The sequence below is a fragment of the Orbicella franksi genome, chromosome 6, assembly GCF_964199315.1.
Source record: "Orbicella franksi chromosome 6, jaOrbFran1.1, whole genome shotgun sequence".
Classification (NCBI taxonomy): domain Eukaryota; kingdom Metazoa; phylum Cnidaria; class Anthozoa; order Scleractinia; family Merulinidae; genus Orbicella; species Orbicella franksi.
Genome location: NC_138150.1, coordinates 29,954,528 through 29,969,475, shown reverse-complemented (window position 1 = coordinate 29,969,475; position 14,948 = coordinate 29,954,528). Strand labels below are relative to the sequence as shown.

Sequence of the window (14,948 nt, the reverse complement as noted above, 5' to 3'; positions counted from 1 at the left end):
CTCACGAAATGCTCTTAACGAATAGCATCTCCTCTCATGAAATCAAAGATTTTGAACGCAAGCAAGGGGTGTGATATATTTGCACTTAAAATTTTAAGATGAGCAGAATTATGTTTCAAACTATGCAAAATATCCTTGCGCGTGTGTCCGAAATTGGATCACAACAGATTTTGATCATTGGTTGTCTTACGTTATGTTTACGTTGAATCCCGGTGATATCAGTTGAGCGTTTATCACGTTCCTCGGTGAGTTTGACGCATTGTCAACACAGGCAGAACTCTCAGCCAATTTCAAAGGTGAATGAAATACGCGCTTTTGATTATCCGATTCTTGTTATTCCACGATGAGACAGGCAAACAATTCATTACATGATTTTGTTGACAGAGATTGGCGCGAAAAATGAGTCACGTATCATGTCATACATTCGCGCACATTTTTCGCATTCTTACGAAAAGAAAAGAAAGTCGCAAAAATTTTTTTCTATCGATGAAAAAAATTATTTTTTAGAAAAAAAAAATACTCAAAGGACATGGTTTTCATTGCGTGAGCTACAAACCACTTTGTGTATATCTATTGCATTTATGTATTGCATTATTTTCTCTCAGCGGCACTTGAAGACTTCAAGACCCTGAGAAAGTGTTATAGACGGAATTGAGAACTGTTAGAGAGAAGAACTACAAAGTTTAACTATATGTATATATAAATGAAAGTTTGGAAAACGAGAAAGCGTTTGGTTTGCATTTTATAGAGCTTCAATCTTTGCCGTTTCATTATATGAGAACACTGACAAACCAAAGACATATTTTTTTCACAGCTGTTCAGGGATGCAATATATTTTTTTACAATTTGTTGAGCCTTGCGTTTCAAGATGCTTTTGAAACAACTACCCCAAAATCTTTGTTTGTAACGATTTTTTGAAGTGCTGTTCAACATTTTCCCAAAGATCTGCTAAATGCTATTATTTTTCTTTTATACCGACTTGTACGTGATCTAATATCATATCCCGCTGACTTGAAATTTTTAAAATTCACCGAAATTCTAAAAAAAATTCATTTATCGCAAAACGCAATCAGGCGTGGGCCGAAATTAACATCTATATTTTTAAACATCTGACACAAAGCAAGTACAAAAGAGAAAAAATAAGTGTAATTAACGGCACCTTCATTGTTTTAGTACTTATTTTTCTTTGCTCATATTTCTAGAAAGAAAATATCAAAAAATAATGGAGATTTAGTTGAGCGCATTAATGTTAAGGTACTTCAAACGTGCATTCTTAAAACCCGTGAACTGCTGGATGTTTCCAAAACAAACAGAACGAAAATACTATTTCATTGTTATATATAACCCACTCTCGCTATAGCTTCCGGATCTGTTCCCCGAGTGTGGATTTAAACACGAATTTTACGGTTTTTTGACAGAAATTAGTTTCGTCGCGGGGCAGAAGTTACTCGAGGCTGACAAGGACTTTGCTCTCCTGACTGCGGAATCTTCTCAGCCAGTAGCGGGGTTATTTCAATAGACACGTGTCACTGGCGATTGTTTGCGATGTCAAAACTGACTATCGGCAAAATCTCAAATTGAAAACAGTTGTTGCAAAGTGTTCACCTCAGTCGTTATCGGATCGCCGCTCGAGCGAGTCACAGCAATTGCAAGTCGACATGAAAGCTGTAGAGAAAGACGTGGAAGATATCTTTGCAGGTAATACATTTCTCAAGTCTCGATAGACTTTTCAGTTTATAATTTAGAACAGATATCTCAGCAGTCATCGCAAGTTAAGCCGTATTTGTGTACAAAGCATAACTAACCAGCTATCGCGTGACTTATCGTCGAAACTAACCCAGATATTTTTTGGCCTTTTCTTTTATTCAAAGCCTTTTATGTCTTTGAATCTGTTCCGCTATCGTAGCGAGGAAGACTCTTAAAATCGCAGCAAGTCTTCTACGTGAAAATACGTTAAGTATCTGGTAAACAATTTAGGAATTTCTGCTAGGAGGTGTAGGCGGATAGCTGGAAATTTCGACACATGACGTGTTGAAAATCGTTAACTTAATTAAGTCTGTTCCAGACACCTTTCGTTCATTTTGCCACGAGATTGTAGAGAACACGGTTTTAACGAGTTAATATAGTCGACACTTATAAACTTGTGTGTGCGTGTGCAAGACAGCCGATTTATACTTATTTGGAATTTAAAGGGTTGCCTCCGAGCGGTCGACTACATTTGTCGAAATGTATTCACCTGTCATATAGCGAATGTTTTCGTCGGCGAAATGGAATAAAATTATCAACTCGAAGTTCTCGTTTTTAATACCAGAAAATTCGCTATCGAGAAGGATCGCTCGAATGATCAACTTATATTACACTGTAGTTTCGTACCAGCCGGTCTCAAGAGAAACTGGACGCAGTTTCGTTCCAGTGTTTTGGAGGGAGGATGCCATAAGATTACAACTTCCGTATTCAGACAAAATCGGGAAAATAACTATAAAACCAGGATAAAGAAAAATAAGTTTACACTATGTTATATTAAACGCAAATAATGCTCATGATAATTTCATTGTTGAATTTGCGAGAGGAGACACGGTCGATATTTGCCTTCAATGCCAAGTTTGTCTAAACAAGTTATAATTTCTTTTTTCTGCTTTTGTTTACATTTCGGCTTTCCATTATGCGGCCTGTCAAAGTGTGACATATTGCCCTTGGCAGTGGACTAAACAGCCTTCATAAAATATTCATGCGTGCAAATCACATGAGTATATTTCTCGATCTCAGCAATCGTTAAGCCGGTCTTCAGTTGTAGCGATCTTCTGCCGAGATCTGCGTGAATATTTCGTCATAGCGTGTTCAAAACAGGACAAAAGTGATTCATTGGCAGAACAGCTTCACTACGATTCACGCGATATATATTCCAACAGGTTTATGCCAAACAGGAAGTTTATCAAAATGACAGGTATATTTATGTTCTTCAAGCCGGTTTCGCTGAATATTAGACTATGAAAACGTTAATCTGATGGAAAATTCTTTACAAGAAACAGGATTTGCAGAACTAAAAAATGGATTTCCGAGATGTGGTTTGACCCTGGCCCTAGGGATAAATATGAGATATTTCAGATTTACCTTGACCGAGGGGTCTTCAACATACTTGTCTGCTGTGTTATCGCGCTGTGTTCTTAATCGGTATTAACGCAACCGTATAAACCGCTCTCATCATATCTACCGCCTTGCTTAACTGTAAATCAGGTTAAAGTACAATAATTATTTTAAGATATCCATCTCGGATCTTCATTTCGAATGACTTCGCTCGAGCACTTGTTCCTAACTGTCGTCGGTTTGGCTTAGTGCCACCAAACCCGCGTCGGAGGGAATGAAAGGTTAGTAAGTCTTGTTTGATCCGGTGAGGTCCCAAAATAATTTTTCCTTTTAGCCTGGGGAAGTGCTTCTAGGAACAGACAATGGATGTTTTACGAGGAAGATTCATTTGAAAGACAAACATCTGATACAATTGTAAACCGAATGAAGCTTAACCCGGTCATTGTTTTTCTCTGTTATTCCCATAATAAAAACGCCTACTTTTGGTCTGAAGCCGAACGTCATTTTAACATTTCCATGATTTGTTTTTGGGCTTGAATATGCTGTTAAGATGAGCTAGTTTGTTATTCAAAACAAAGCGGAGTAATGTCAGCGAATCACTCCGAAGTACATTTCAAAATTGTATGTCGATTGTTTTTTTTCCGTAATGGGGAGAAAAAAATAGTGGAATCTTCCTCTATAGAAAAAGTCAAGATCTGGCAAATTATCGGCGCTAGTTTTACATTGTTGTAAAGAGTGGCATATGAAATTCGGTGAGGAGAATTGACGCTTAGAACTTGCAGCAGAAAATGTTAGTAGAGCGAAAAAATTCAGCGCCCTTAGTAATGCTCTTAATTATAAATGTTACGAGACAACCTTATTACATTATTATATAACAGTGTTGTTATACAATTATATATTACGTAACCAATGTTTATATAATTTTAATGCCTTATTATAATATTTTGTATATGCCTGAATAGTCTCACGGTTATAATTATTTAGGACTCAAGTCTTAGTAAACACCACAAATTATCACAAAAAATAATGATTTTAAACGGTTGGCCAAACTCTACCGGACTACCGAAGATTTCATTGGGTGCTGGCAAAATAAGGCCCTGGAGTCATATATAAAGACACCTGTTCTTTGCACAGGCAGGCCACCTTACCTGCATGGTCAAATGAGTTCCTTGTCTATCTGTAGAAAAAAATGCAATTCTGGAATGGTGTAATCTGAAGTGGTGATGAAACCAAAGTCGTTGACCGGCCACACCGTCAAATTTGTGTCTTGTCTGTCAGGCTATATCTGCTGAGGTTATCTCGAGCCTAAGATGTTAAGCGTGATTTTAAACGGCCTCTTGAAAGCGGTTTTTCTTTAAACGGCTTCTTGAAGGCGGCTTTTCTTAGAGTCATGTCTCAGCTAGGCTTTTAGTCCTGGATGCAAATGGTTAATGTACAGAACTTAATCTGCTATTTGCTTTTCAGAGATGGAGCTTTTCCTGGTCGATATTGCGGGCGACAGGAGCCTCAACGAAGAACAGCGTTTAAGACGAGACACCCTGGCAGAGAAAGTCTTAAGTTTTCGCCGGCAAAAGGATGTTCTGAAATCTGCATCATCCTATACATGTTCCTCCTGCTTGTCAAGAGCGTACGTGGAGCAAGTCAGCAACGTGGCCTGGCCCAAAGTCAAATATAACCGCCCCCGCTCGAACTCGTATCCGTTGATAAAGCGGTTAAACCCTCTACCTCGGGTAATAGAGGAAGACGAAACGGCAGAAATAGAAAAACCGGCACTGCCTCATACACGCGTTCCTCAGGTTCAAACATTGAATTGGACGGATACCAAACTCTCGGACGAATGGCTGTACAAAATCAACACGCTAAGATCTACTTTGACATCGTTAGATTCTTCCAGGGCTAAAGGCTCTGATCGCGCCGAGAGGATGCCGGGAGAAAAGCGCAGCAGTGTTGATAAGCGGGCTGCATTCGAAGCTTCCAACCAAGATTCGCCTGCAGGGTGTAAAAGCGTGTCGATCGAGCGCCTCAGAAGAGTTGTTAAAGAAGACCATATTCGCGATCGTCCTTGTGTCAGGAACAAGCCTATTTCTAAAACTGATCACGTGCGTAAACCAGATTCTACTTACATCTCGTTGATTAGTGGATTCACGCAGAAAGAATCACAGCGTAGAAGTCATGATGACGAGGCACACAATCACACAAAGGACTCTGACTCCAAAAAGGAGAAAAACTGTAAGAATTTGAATTGCATACAAATGAACATGTTTGCTCCAAGAAATCTCTTCTGCTCTTCTCAAAGAAGCACTCGTCGTCAAATGTCGAACAGTTCCGAATATATTCAACAAATAGCAAGTCTAGGATGCTAGCTCCGACATGTAAAATGCGATCAGGCAGTTTTAAAACCTGGTAAAATAAGAGTGAGAAATGGTTTAGGTCATTTAGTGGATAAAATCCTTTGTTTTTCATTCATTTTACGACGATTTTCACATAATCATCTCAAGGTTTCATTGAATTAATTTGAATGACGGTGTTATTATCAGGGACTAGAATAGTGTGTGATCATGCTATCCTCAACGCCAGTGACTTCTTTGTGTGGGTAGATTTTATGGTGTCTGTTACTTTTTTGATCATTATTTCCTAGGTGAACTTTCTTGTCGTTCCATTAAAAGGTATTCTTTACATGTTACAATATAGAAAACTACCGATGGGTTCGCACCTGCCAAGCCTTTTCACCAGGACAAAAATCATGGACATATGCGAAGCAGTTGATAAAGTTCTAAAGATCTCTTCTTTAGATGCTTGCTGTAGTAAAGTGAAATATAATTTAAATAAACAAATAATTTGTTCAGTGAAATATTGTAATTTATTATATTACAGGCACCAGTGTTTTGGTGGAAAATTCACCACTCGTAAAATACGAGACTCCTCCTGGACTCAAGTGCAATATTTTCCGTATCGTCGACCGCCGTGTGATATCCCTTACGGGTTAAGTTGCAAATATATTCAGTGAAAGTGCAGTTCTTTGCTACAATCTAGAAGTCATGGACAACATGAGACACGAATGTTGTAAAACCAGTTAAAGATCTGACGAAATTTAGATTTTATCAAATTGAGTTAATGTATATTAAGAAATGATCCGGCTATGTTCGTTTGCCAAGCTTTGACCAAAGAATAAATCATAAGAATTTGTCATGCATTTTACTGGTAGTCGTTGATTGCCTTTTTACATGTTGCTTCCCTCATCGTTGAATGTTTGACGTTTTTTCCCATGCAGTGATTGACTTGTTTCCATGCCTCCTCCAGCCCCTTCGTGGCCAAGAGAAGTATGGTCACGTTGAATTAATTTAATGCCTTTCCTCTAACTATAATCAAACTTAAAAATATCGAGTATCCGTTAACTGGATTGATCATGATCTATAAAATTGAATATAGCGTTCTCTGGAAAAAAAAAATTAAGAATCATAAGCTTGCGTAGCCGGTCTAATGTACTATAATCAAACTGCAAGTCCCGGCCTCAGATTGGAATGAACATCTAACTCGTGTAGACAAGGACTTTGAAAGTACATGAAATGAAAAAAAAAAGTTAATGAAGTGTCAAGTACCTAACCTTGTAAAAAATAAATAAATAAAAAGTTAAGTAGTAATTATAATTATTGGGACGCTTGAAATAACTAAAAAAACATACTCATTTACAAATATTAAAGTCACGAAAACAATTCATGACATCCAACTTATATCTAATGTTGATAACTTGATAAAGCAATTATGCTGTGCTGTGATAGGGCGGAGGTTCACCGGCGGACGCTTGGATCGTCTGTATGGCATTTTTCCCTCGTATAAACGACGCAAATTGTTTTCAATATGCTCATGTAGATCACAATATCCCGAAGTGAACACAAGTTGATATTAGGCTAGTATAAAAGAGTTTGCACAAAATATATCAGTGAGCTGATATTAAAGTACTTATGAGCTGATTACTTTAGCAGTGCAATTCCAAGTTATAGTTTGTTTTGTTCGTTTGCTTCCTCGCTGTCTGTGCAGGTTTCTGTGTGGCCATTGTATTTCTACAATGAAGTCCAGTAATGCGGTTGGATTATTAAGCGTCTCTTTTGTCGTTTCGAATTCCAGCCCAAAAATATCGGTTGCTATTGATGTGAGCGTTAATTATATTGCACCTTTAGTTATCGGAGCAGTTCAATAACAATCATACGAGTCTCAGTAGTTCTTTTACCAGGTACAGGGAACAGTCGTCGCTGAAAAGGTCCTGTAGTTCTGTTGGTATGTGCTGATAAGTTGATAAACTAAAGTTACACGAGAACAAAAGAAACAAAACAAGTGTTGATGGAAGGTACAAACAGCCAATTGAGCATAACGGCTTTGCTTTGAAACTTATCTCTCAGCAGGAGGTAAAGCACAAAATTGAAAAGAACCAAGTCCTTTAAGAGACAGTATGCATTACTTTTTTTGATTGATTGATTGTTATCGGCCAAGTTATATCTGAGAGGGGTGAGCGGCTTAAAAGTTTAAGACCTTTTTTTCTGCTTTTACTACAGATTTAGCAAGATTTGCTGTACGCGTGCCTCGTACCACAATCGTTCTTGTTGATCCAGGCAGCAAAACAACAACTTAATACTGACCACAACGTGAAAAGCAGAACCATTCGTTATATCTGTTTATGTGCATGGTTGTACGTTAATTTACTAAGGTTTGTACATGATATTTTATGACTCATGTTTTTGCGGGCGCTTTCTCCACGTCTGAAAATGCCTCTAAAGATTTTAAGCAAATGTATTGCAAAAGCAGGTTTAAATATATTGGCTGTACAAAAATGACAAGCAACGATACTATATTTGCGTGAAAATGGATTAGAATGCGCTGGTATTTTAATAACGTTCATACAAAAAGTGCAAAGAACAGTTCTATCTATAATTCACTACAGGAATGCTTAAGTGATCAAAAGGTCGTCCATTACTGGTAACGGAAAGCAGAACAAATCGAAAATAATCCCATAAGCTTTGCACGTAATTGTCTTGCTTTATCTCACATCCAATTATTTGTTAGACCAGGCACAAGTGAGGTGCGCGAATGTTTGTGGCGTTCACCTCGTGAGCGTCGTTACGTAATTGCATTGGAAAGGTCATTCATCTGAGTCAACTTTTTGCGGGTTTTTCTCAGTGTTTGTTTGGTTGTTGTTGTACTCGACTCACTGAGATTCGTCAGAAATTGGTAAGAAGCTAAGAAATGTAATCACGTGGGAGCATCGAGCGCCTACAACTAAGTGTATTGAAACTATGTTCGTTTTATTTTGCAGATAGTTTAACACACCACAGGTGTTTAGAACTGGGAGCTTCGCTTTTCACTTCTTTCCAGACTTTTTAGCCGGTGTTGTTCAGAACGATGGCAAAGTGTTTTAATCCACTTCCACGTATATCGGAAGAAAGTGAAACAAATGGTGAAGTAGTGGCTGCTAAATCTACAATCCCTCGAGTTCAAAAGGTGCCTTGGACAGATGGCAATATCTCCCAAGAATGGCTGAGGAGAATGAGTTCCATAAAAATGTCTGTATTTGCAATTAAACCTGGAATAAATCTAATCGATACCATGAACGTTCAAGTAACTGAACCGAGACCAAAACACTTGATTAAAAGAAGCTATAGTACAGGGAACCTTAGCACATTTGCTGAACGATATCCTTTAGAAGGCGTCAAGGAAGGCAATAAAGGTTTTAGCCTCCATCAATCACTACCAACAAATTCGCTGATGGCGGAGGAAATTTCTACGCGTAAACCTGATTCTACATACATCGGTTTGATAAATGGAATCATGCCAACGAACACGTCTTGCTTAAAGCATAATGCGTAACCCAATTGGGGTTACAATGACAATTGATCTGTGATAGTGATATAGAGATTAGATGAACCTGAAAGCGGAATAAAATTAAATTAGCGGAGATAATGTTGGACTTGACGACAAAAACCTGTGCATCAGACAGCTCTGTGACCCCGGGCCATTAAAATTTATTCAGTGCAGCCATTTGGAAGTATTGTGCAATTGCTTGTAATAGCTTGAGAACCTCTAGGTTGTGGCAGGTATTGATAAATATTAAGATTGTTTTGTCAGAACCGATCCGCGTAACTGTGTTGATAGTCTATATTCATGAACATGGGGTCTTTGATTTTGTTTCGTACGAGAAAACCAGACGATGAACATTGGTGCTGTTTCTTATTGCCTTATACCGGATGCAAACACTCGTTTTATGCCTGGTATAGTCTAAAAAGCCGTTTTTTTATTCCATGTTGCATATTACGCAGCGTATACGCGACAAGAATATCACTGGAACGAACCACTATCCCAGGAAATCGGTCCTTTGCAGTTTTAGGTAAAATCAAAACACGGTTACCATAGCAACGTTAAAAGCAATAGAGAAACAGTTCTTTCTCAAAATGCGTCTGAAAATATCAGCATCCCAAAGTGAAACACTTTCATGTAATCGGGAGAAAAAATTGACAAGAATGGCTCTCAGCCCTTCTCTAGCTTTTTCTCTTTCTCTATGTCACACTGTCCCATTCCCTTGTACGTCCGAGTGTTAATAAAACGGCTAGCAATCCACGCCATAGGTATAAATGGACCAGACATTCCATTGTAGTAATTAAAATAAAAATTATCTCCTATTGTCAATGTCACTTTCGATATGCATGTGAAAGGACTAAGACCAATTATTTCTCTGCGTCGCCAGGTAACACTCTTTCGAGAGAACTGTTATCTGACGAACTGCCGCAAAGACTGCTGGTATCGGTGCCAATGACTGAGATGAAGCGATAACGCCTAGCTCTGATGGTATCAGTTACCATTTCGTCATAGCGTTCCACCATTGCATGTCGGAAATAAAAGCTGGTTAAATAATTCAGTATCCATTTTCCGTGAGGATATTTATTTTTCTCGATGTTTTACCTCTTAATTCAGTTAAGTAAGATAGTCTAGCTACCAAATAGTTAATACTCGTCATTCGTTACTCTTGCATGGTATTCATCTGGCAGGCTCCAAATCACACCATAAAATCTGAGGAAACTAAGGTACGTAATTTCGCAGGTCTTTTATTCGCGGGTCTTTAATTTCGCGATTTATTAACAGTCGCGAAAATCGCGAAATTAAAGACCCGCGAATAAAAATCCTCGCGAAATTTAAACACGCGAAATTTAACACCCATATAGAAAATTCAAATCACAGAAAAAAAATGATTAACATGCAACAACAACAACAACAACAACAACATATACAGGATATGTATCGACAAATACACAAACTATTGCTGGTTTTACTGGTAAGTTCCATTTTGTATCTTCTGTTGTTAAATAACGTTATGCCTTTTGCTTGTTCCAGTAATTATCTAGAAATTCTGAAAAGTTCAGACTTTTGAAAAATAACATGAAGTTGACACCGCCGAAATCGCGAAATTTAATGCCCTCTTTTCATATTTGCCTGTTGAAATCGCGATAATAAAACCCCGCGAAATACTGTCTCGCCAAATTCGCGAAATAAAGTACCTGCGAAATTAAGTACCAATAACTTAAAGGTAGTATCGCGCAGACGAGTAAGGGGGGTCCTTCTTAACTACAGAGTTAGAGCAGTTGCTAACGGACTGCTGAAGGCGATATTTAGAGGGAAGCTTTGGAGCGTTTTGCAGTGCTAAATGGCGAACTTTACATGAGGGAACGTTTGCTTTGAAAAAAAATATGATTTTGCGTGCGTAACTAGTGTCAGTCCGTAACCCTGCAGTCAGATAATGAGTTACTTGTGTCAGAAATGCAAACAAATCGGGGGTCACCGACTTCGTTTCAAAGATAAAGCGTAAGGAAAACTACACTAATTTTGAGAAAACGGCGCACGTAATTCAGCATGCTCTACTTTGGTGAGTTAACGGAGGGAAACGATCTTAGTCATATGTTGTAGTAGTGGGTCTGTTGCGTAAATAATTGCAAATGTTGCCAACCCTTAACCCTTCAAGAGGTATTTGAAGCCGCCGCACAGATAAACAAAGAGCTAAAAATAATGGAAACCGATCGTGCATTTTGCAAAAACATCAAACTTCTAATTGATAGATTTTCTTCATTTTTTCGCTAAACGTAGAAAATCGGTAGAGAAAATGATCCATCAAAAGAAAAATGGGGGTCACCGAACGTCCAAGATCGATAAATCCAGGTAAAGCTATAGCAATGGCCATCTGTCCTACCATTGTTCATTTTATTACTTAGCGCGCGCATCGATGTATGACGTGGCGTGTGAATTTTCGTGCGCAGTAAGGATGCGCAGAAACAATTAGCGCGAACGGTCCTTACAATCCCTAAAACGTAGAAGAAAAGAGGAAGAGTTCCGATTATTCTTATAAACCAGAAATAACTTAGCCTTCTTTATAATCGTGCGCATGGCATTACTCTCTACAAGTAAAAGAGGAACACGTAACTGCTGTAGAAAGTCTGTTAATACGAGTGTTTATTACCTGATAAATTTTATGATAATGTGAGTTTCATAAAGCCCATATGTAGCATCAAGCTTGTGGACCGTCGTAATCTATTGAGACTGATTTTAATTTTCGGATATAAATGCCTTTTTTAAAGTTTTAGGGTTTTTTCTATTCTGGTCATGTGACTGGTCAAATATGGCCGTGATTTTAAACTTTAAATCTGCAGGATTCTTCAATGGCACAAACTTGTCCAAAAAGCTTATCCTTACTAGGTCTGGTTTTCAAAATATGACGGTTACAAACCTTCCTTAACAACAAATTCATGACCAATTGGTAGTTAAGACGAGCCGAGAGGAGGACCGGAAACAGCGCAAATGAGAAAAAGAAAACGAAATTGTAAGTATTTATAGCTGTCTTTCAAGAATTAGCATTAATTAATGAAGTAAAAAGTCCAGTAAACTGGGGGATTACAAGACCTTCAGCGCTCTAGTGGACAAAAACATGATACCTGTTACTGACTCCTCTTAAATGACATCTTGTGTCAAAGCTAGTTGTGTTGCATGACTTGCATTGTAATGCTGACGCTGCTAAAAGGAAGAAGTAATTACGAGTATTGCTTCTCTAGCAAACAAACACACTTACGTACACGAGTATTGAGGTCAAGTATTGGCTTTCAAGTAAATCGCCGAGTGACCGCATTGTTTTTTTTATTATTTGATTAGCACTCGACCAGTGGCCAGCTCGTAAATACGCTTCAGTAAATAAATGAATAAACGAACACAGACTCAACTGCCTTGACCTAAGATGTTTAGAATGTGAACTGGTATTAACTAACAATCTAGCCTACTAAAAGTTCAATTCAGGACCAGTTCAATTCAGGATTAATTTGCAGACTCCTCTTTGTTAGCCTTAAACAAAGACAAATATCACTCGTATTTGAAAACAAAAAAAGCTACCATGAAAGCATTGTTCATATTATATAGTATGCTAACATGTCTCAACGAGTTTCTCAAAATCTCTTGAAAAAGTAAAAAAGTTAAAGTAACCATTTTGCGACGCTCATTACCCAGTCACTTTGAAACTGACATTTACTGCGAAGTAAGATTTTTAGATGTAGCAAATATTATAAAAATTCAACTAACTTTGTTTCTATTTCTTTTTTAGTGCAAAAATGTCACTAAGTTTCTACTTGGCTAAGTTTCTACTCGGTTGGGGGTTACTGTCAGAAGCAATTTGTCTTTATGCCATTGTAAAAGTTTGGAAGTTAATTGAAATGTGTTGGTAACTACAATATAAAGTACTGAAGTGTCACTAGTTTCCAAAGTGATGTCAGCAGTAAATCAAGCTATTTGTTATATAATTTCACAGTATAATCAAGTCGTGTGCACTGCCATAAACAAGAATTAACTACGTAAACGCTAGCAACAAATGAAGACTACACGTGAGCAGTTATTTCACTATTTTACAGAATTCGAGAAAAGCAGAAAATAGCAGTAAGTATAACAACTGTTTCTTTTATTTGATGAGTTTGTGTTGCTCTTTATTGAGCGTAAATCAAATTAACAATTGATAGCTATGACAGCATCCTTTTCGTTCTTGTTCAGATATTGTAAACATGTTATGATCCGCCGGCATCATACAGTATGTGGGATTTTGTATCATTCTTGTAAGAATAGCTCTCTTCTTAACTGCGATTTGTGATTTACTGCGTGATAAGATCACACCATCGTACGCCCATTTCTACCCTTTTGTCACTTCACCTCTTTACCTTCTTACGGAGCCAGGATAAAATTCCGACAGGAAAAGTGGGAGGGAAAAAGTCAAAAGAACAACATCACATGAAAAACATGCAGCTCAACAAGACTCGACAGATTAATTATCATGCACATTGTATAGTTAAAGTGATTGGTTAACTCATAAATGTACTGCTCGATGTGCTTCATTCGAGTGATCACAAGCAAACCTGAGGAATTTTTCTGCCAGGAAAGAACTGTAAAAGCCAATAACCAGAAGTCAATAGTGAAAATTCAAAGAACTCAACCGATTTTCCACCTAGTTGGACGATGTTAAAATAATTTTTTCTACCGGTATATTGTGTAACCTCACATTAATACATGCACCGGAACAGGTTTAATATTGCAGCTTTTTCCCTGATCACATTCTGCTCTTTCCATTACAGAAGGCTGTTGTTTGATATTGGGCGACCAATTTTGTCACAACAAATAAGACAACAAAGATCGAAGGGAGAATCTTTAATTAAGCAAAGTGTTCCATCTACACGAAATGGCACAACTTTCAGCATTACCAAACGTGGCAGAAGGTGTTTGCAATGGCTGGCTGGCAGACAAAACCGACCACATTTCTCTTGCTCGTCAACCACAAATTCTTCGCGTCCACAAACTATTTTGGAAGAATGACAAGTCCTCGCGTGATTTGCTGAAAAGGATAAGTAAAATAAACTCGGGTGCTCTTGGTTTAAACGCCGAATCAACAAATTGCACTGGCGAACTAGTTAACAAGCAAGAGGACAGCGCAACAAAAGAGACTTTCAACAATTCAACCTGGGCTGTTGAAAAACGGCCCATTAAACGAAGTAATAAAACTGATGAAAGCTTCCTTTCGCCGGAACCGAGCTCTGAAGGGTCTCAAGGCCGCAAACCAGACTCTAGCTACATAAGATCGATCAGCCGAATCAACTTAACCTTTTCCGAAGTTTCCAAGAAAAACTGCAGTCATGAAACACTCGCTGCTTCCTTGTTCCAGCCAAAGTATGGTAAATTTGTAACCCAATTCCTTACAGTGAACGAAGGCGCTTTCTTTCCTTCAGAAGTGAACTTACAAGCGAAAAGAAAACTCAGCTTTGAATACATACAGGACGTTAGTATGCTTCAGTATGGACACAATTCAGTGGAGAATGGAAATTTTCGGAGATAATCTTTCCTCTGCCATTCTTCAATTCATGCCGCGTTTTTTACTCCGCCTAACTGTTCCAGCTGAAACATTGAACGAGTCATCAAACAGCTGAGCTACATCATTTTCAACTGTTATGGAGCCGTTGTGGTGTCATTGCTAGTAATGCACTTAGTTAGGAGAGTTTTACTTGGCAAGACAGTCTGTCTACATTTTAGCCATGAATTTTACGCTTATGTGAGGTTCACTTGAATTCCTCCTTCGTTCCGAGGTCAACCCATTGATGTCAACTGCATGTTGCTAATTTTCATCCCGTCGTCTGATCCACGCAGACACTAGTCACCAACCTTTCCACGGTGAACAATAAGAACACAAAACCTTTTCAGTCTAAGACGTCCTTTAACTAAGAATTTAAGAATTCTTATAACACAAGCTTTCTACTGCCTAAACCGCAGTCTTCAACAGATGAAATGATGAATGGGGAAATAAAAAGTTG

The 14,948-nt window shown here is 38.2% G+C and overlaps 1 protein-coding gene across 2 annotated transcripts; it reads left to right on the top strand.

The window, feature by feature from the left end:
* Positions 1-1,096: 1,096 nt before the first annotated feature.
* Positions 1,097-6,760, top strand: LOC145490644 (uncharacterized). Of its 2 annotated transcripts, none has more exons than XM_081469723.1 (2): positions 1,097-1,698; positions 4,549-6,759. In XM_081469723.1, exons 1-2 carry the CDS (start codon positions 1,659-1,661, stop codon positions 5,445-5,447), a joined length of 939 nt encoding a protein of 312 aa, XP_081325849.1. In that variant the 5' UTR covers positions 1,097-1,658; the 3' UTR covers positions 5,448-6,759. The 2 variants fall into 2 exon arrangements, with proteins under 2 accessions (XP_081325849.1, XP_081325850.1); XM_081469724.1 differs by lacking the exon at positions 1,097-1,698 and adding an exon at positions 1,711-2,944 and having other exon boundaries at positions 4,549-6,760.
* Positions 6,761-14,948: the final 8,188 nt, after the last annotated feature.

What these genes read in the sequence shown, in the direction of transcription:
- LOC145490644 (XM_081469723.1), top strand. Translation starts at nt 1,659, where the DNA reads ATGAAAGCTGTAGAGAAAGACGTGGAAGATATCTTTGCAG. An exon ending in CGTGGAAGATATCTTTGCAG is followed by an intron (nt 1,699 to 4,548) that starts GTAATACATTTC and finishes TTTGCTTTTCAG; the next exon opens with AGATGGAGCTTTTCCTGGTC.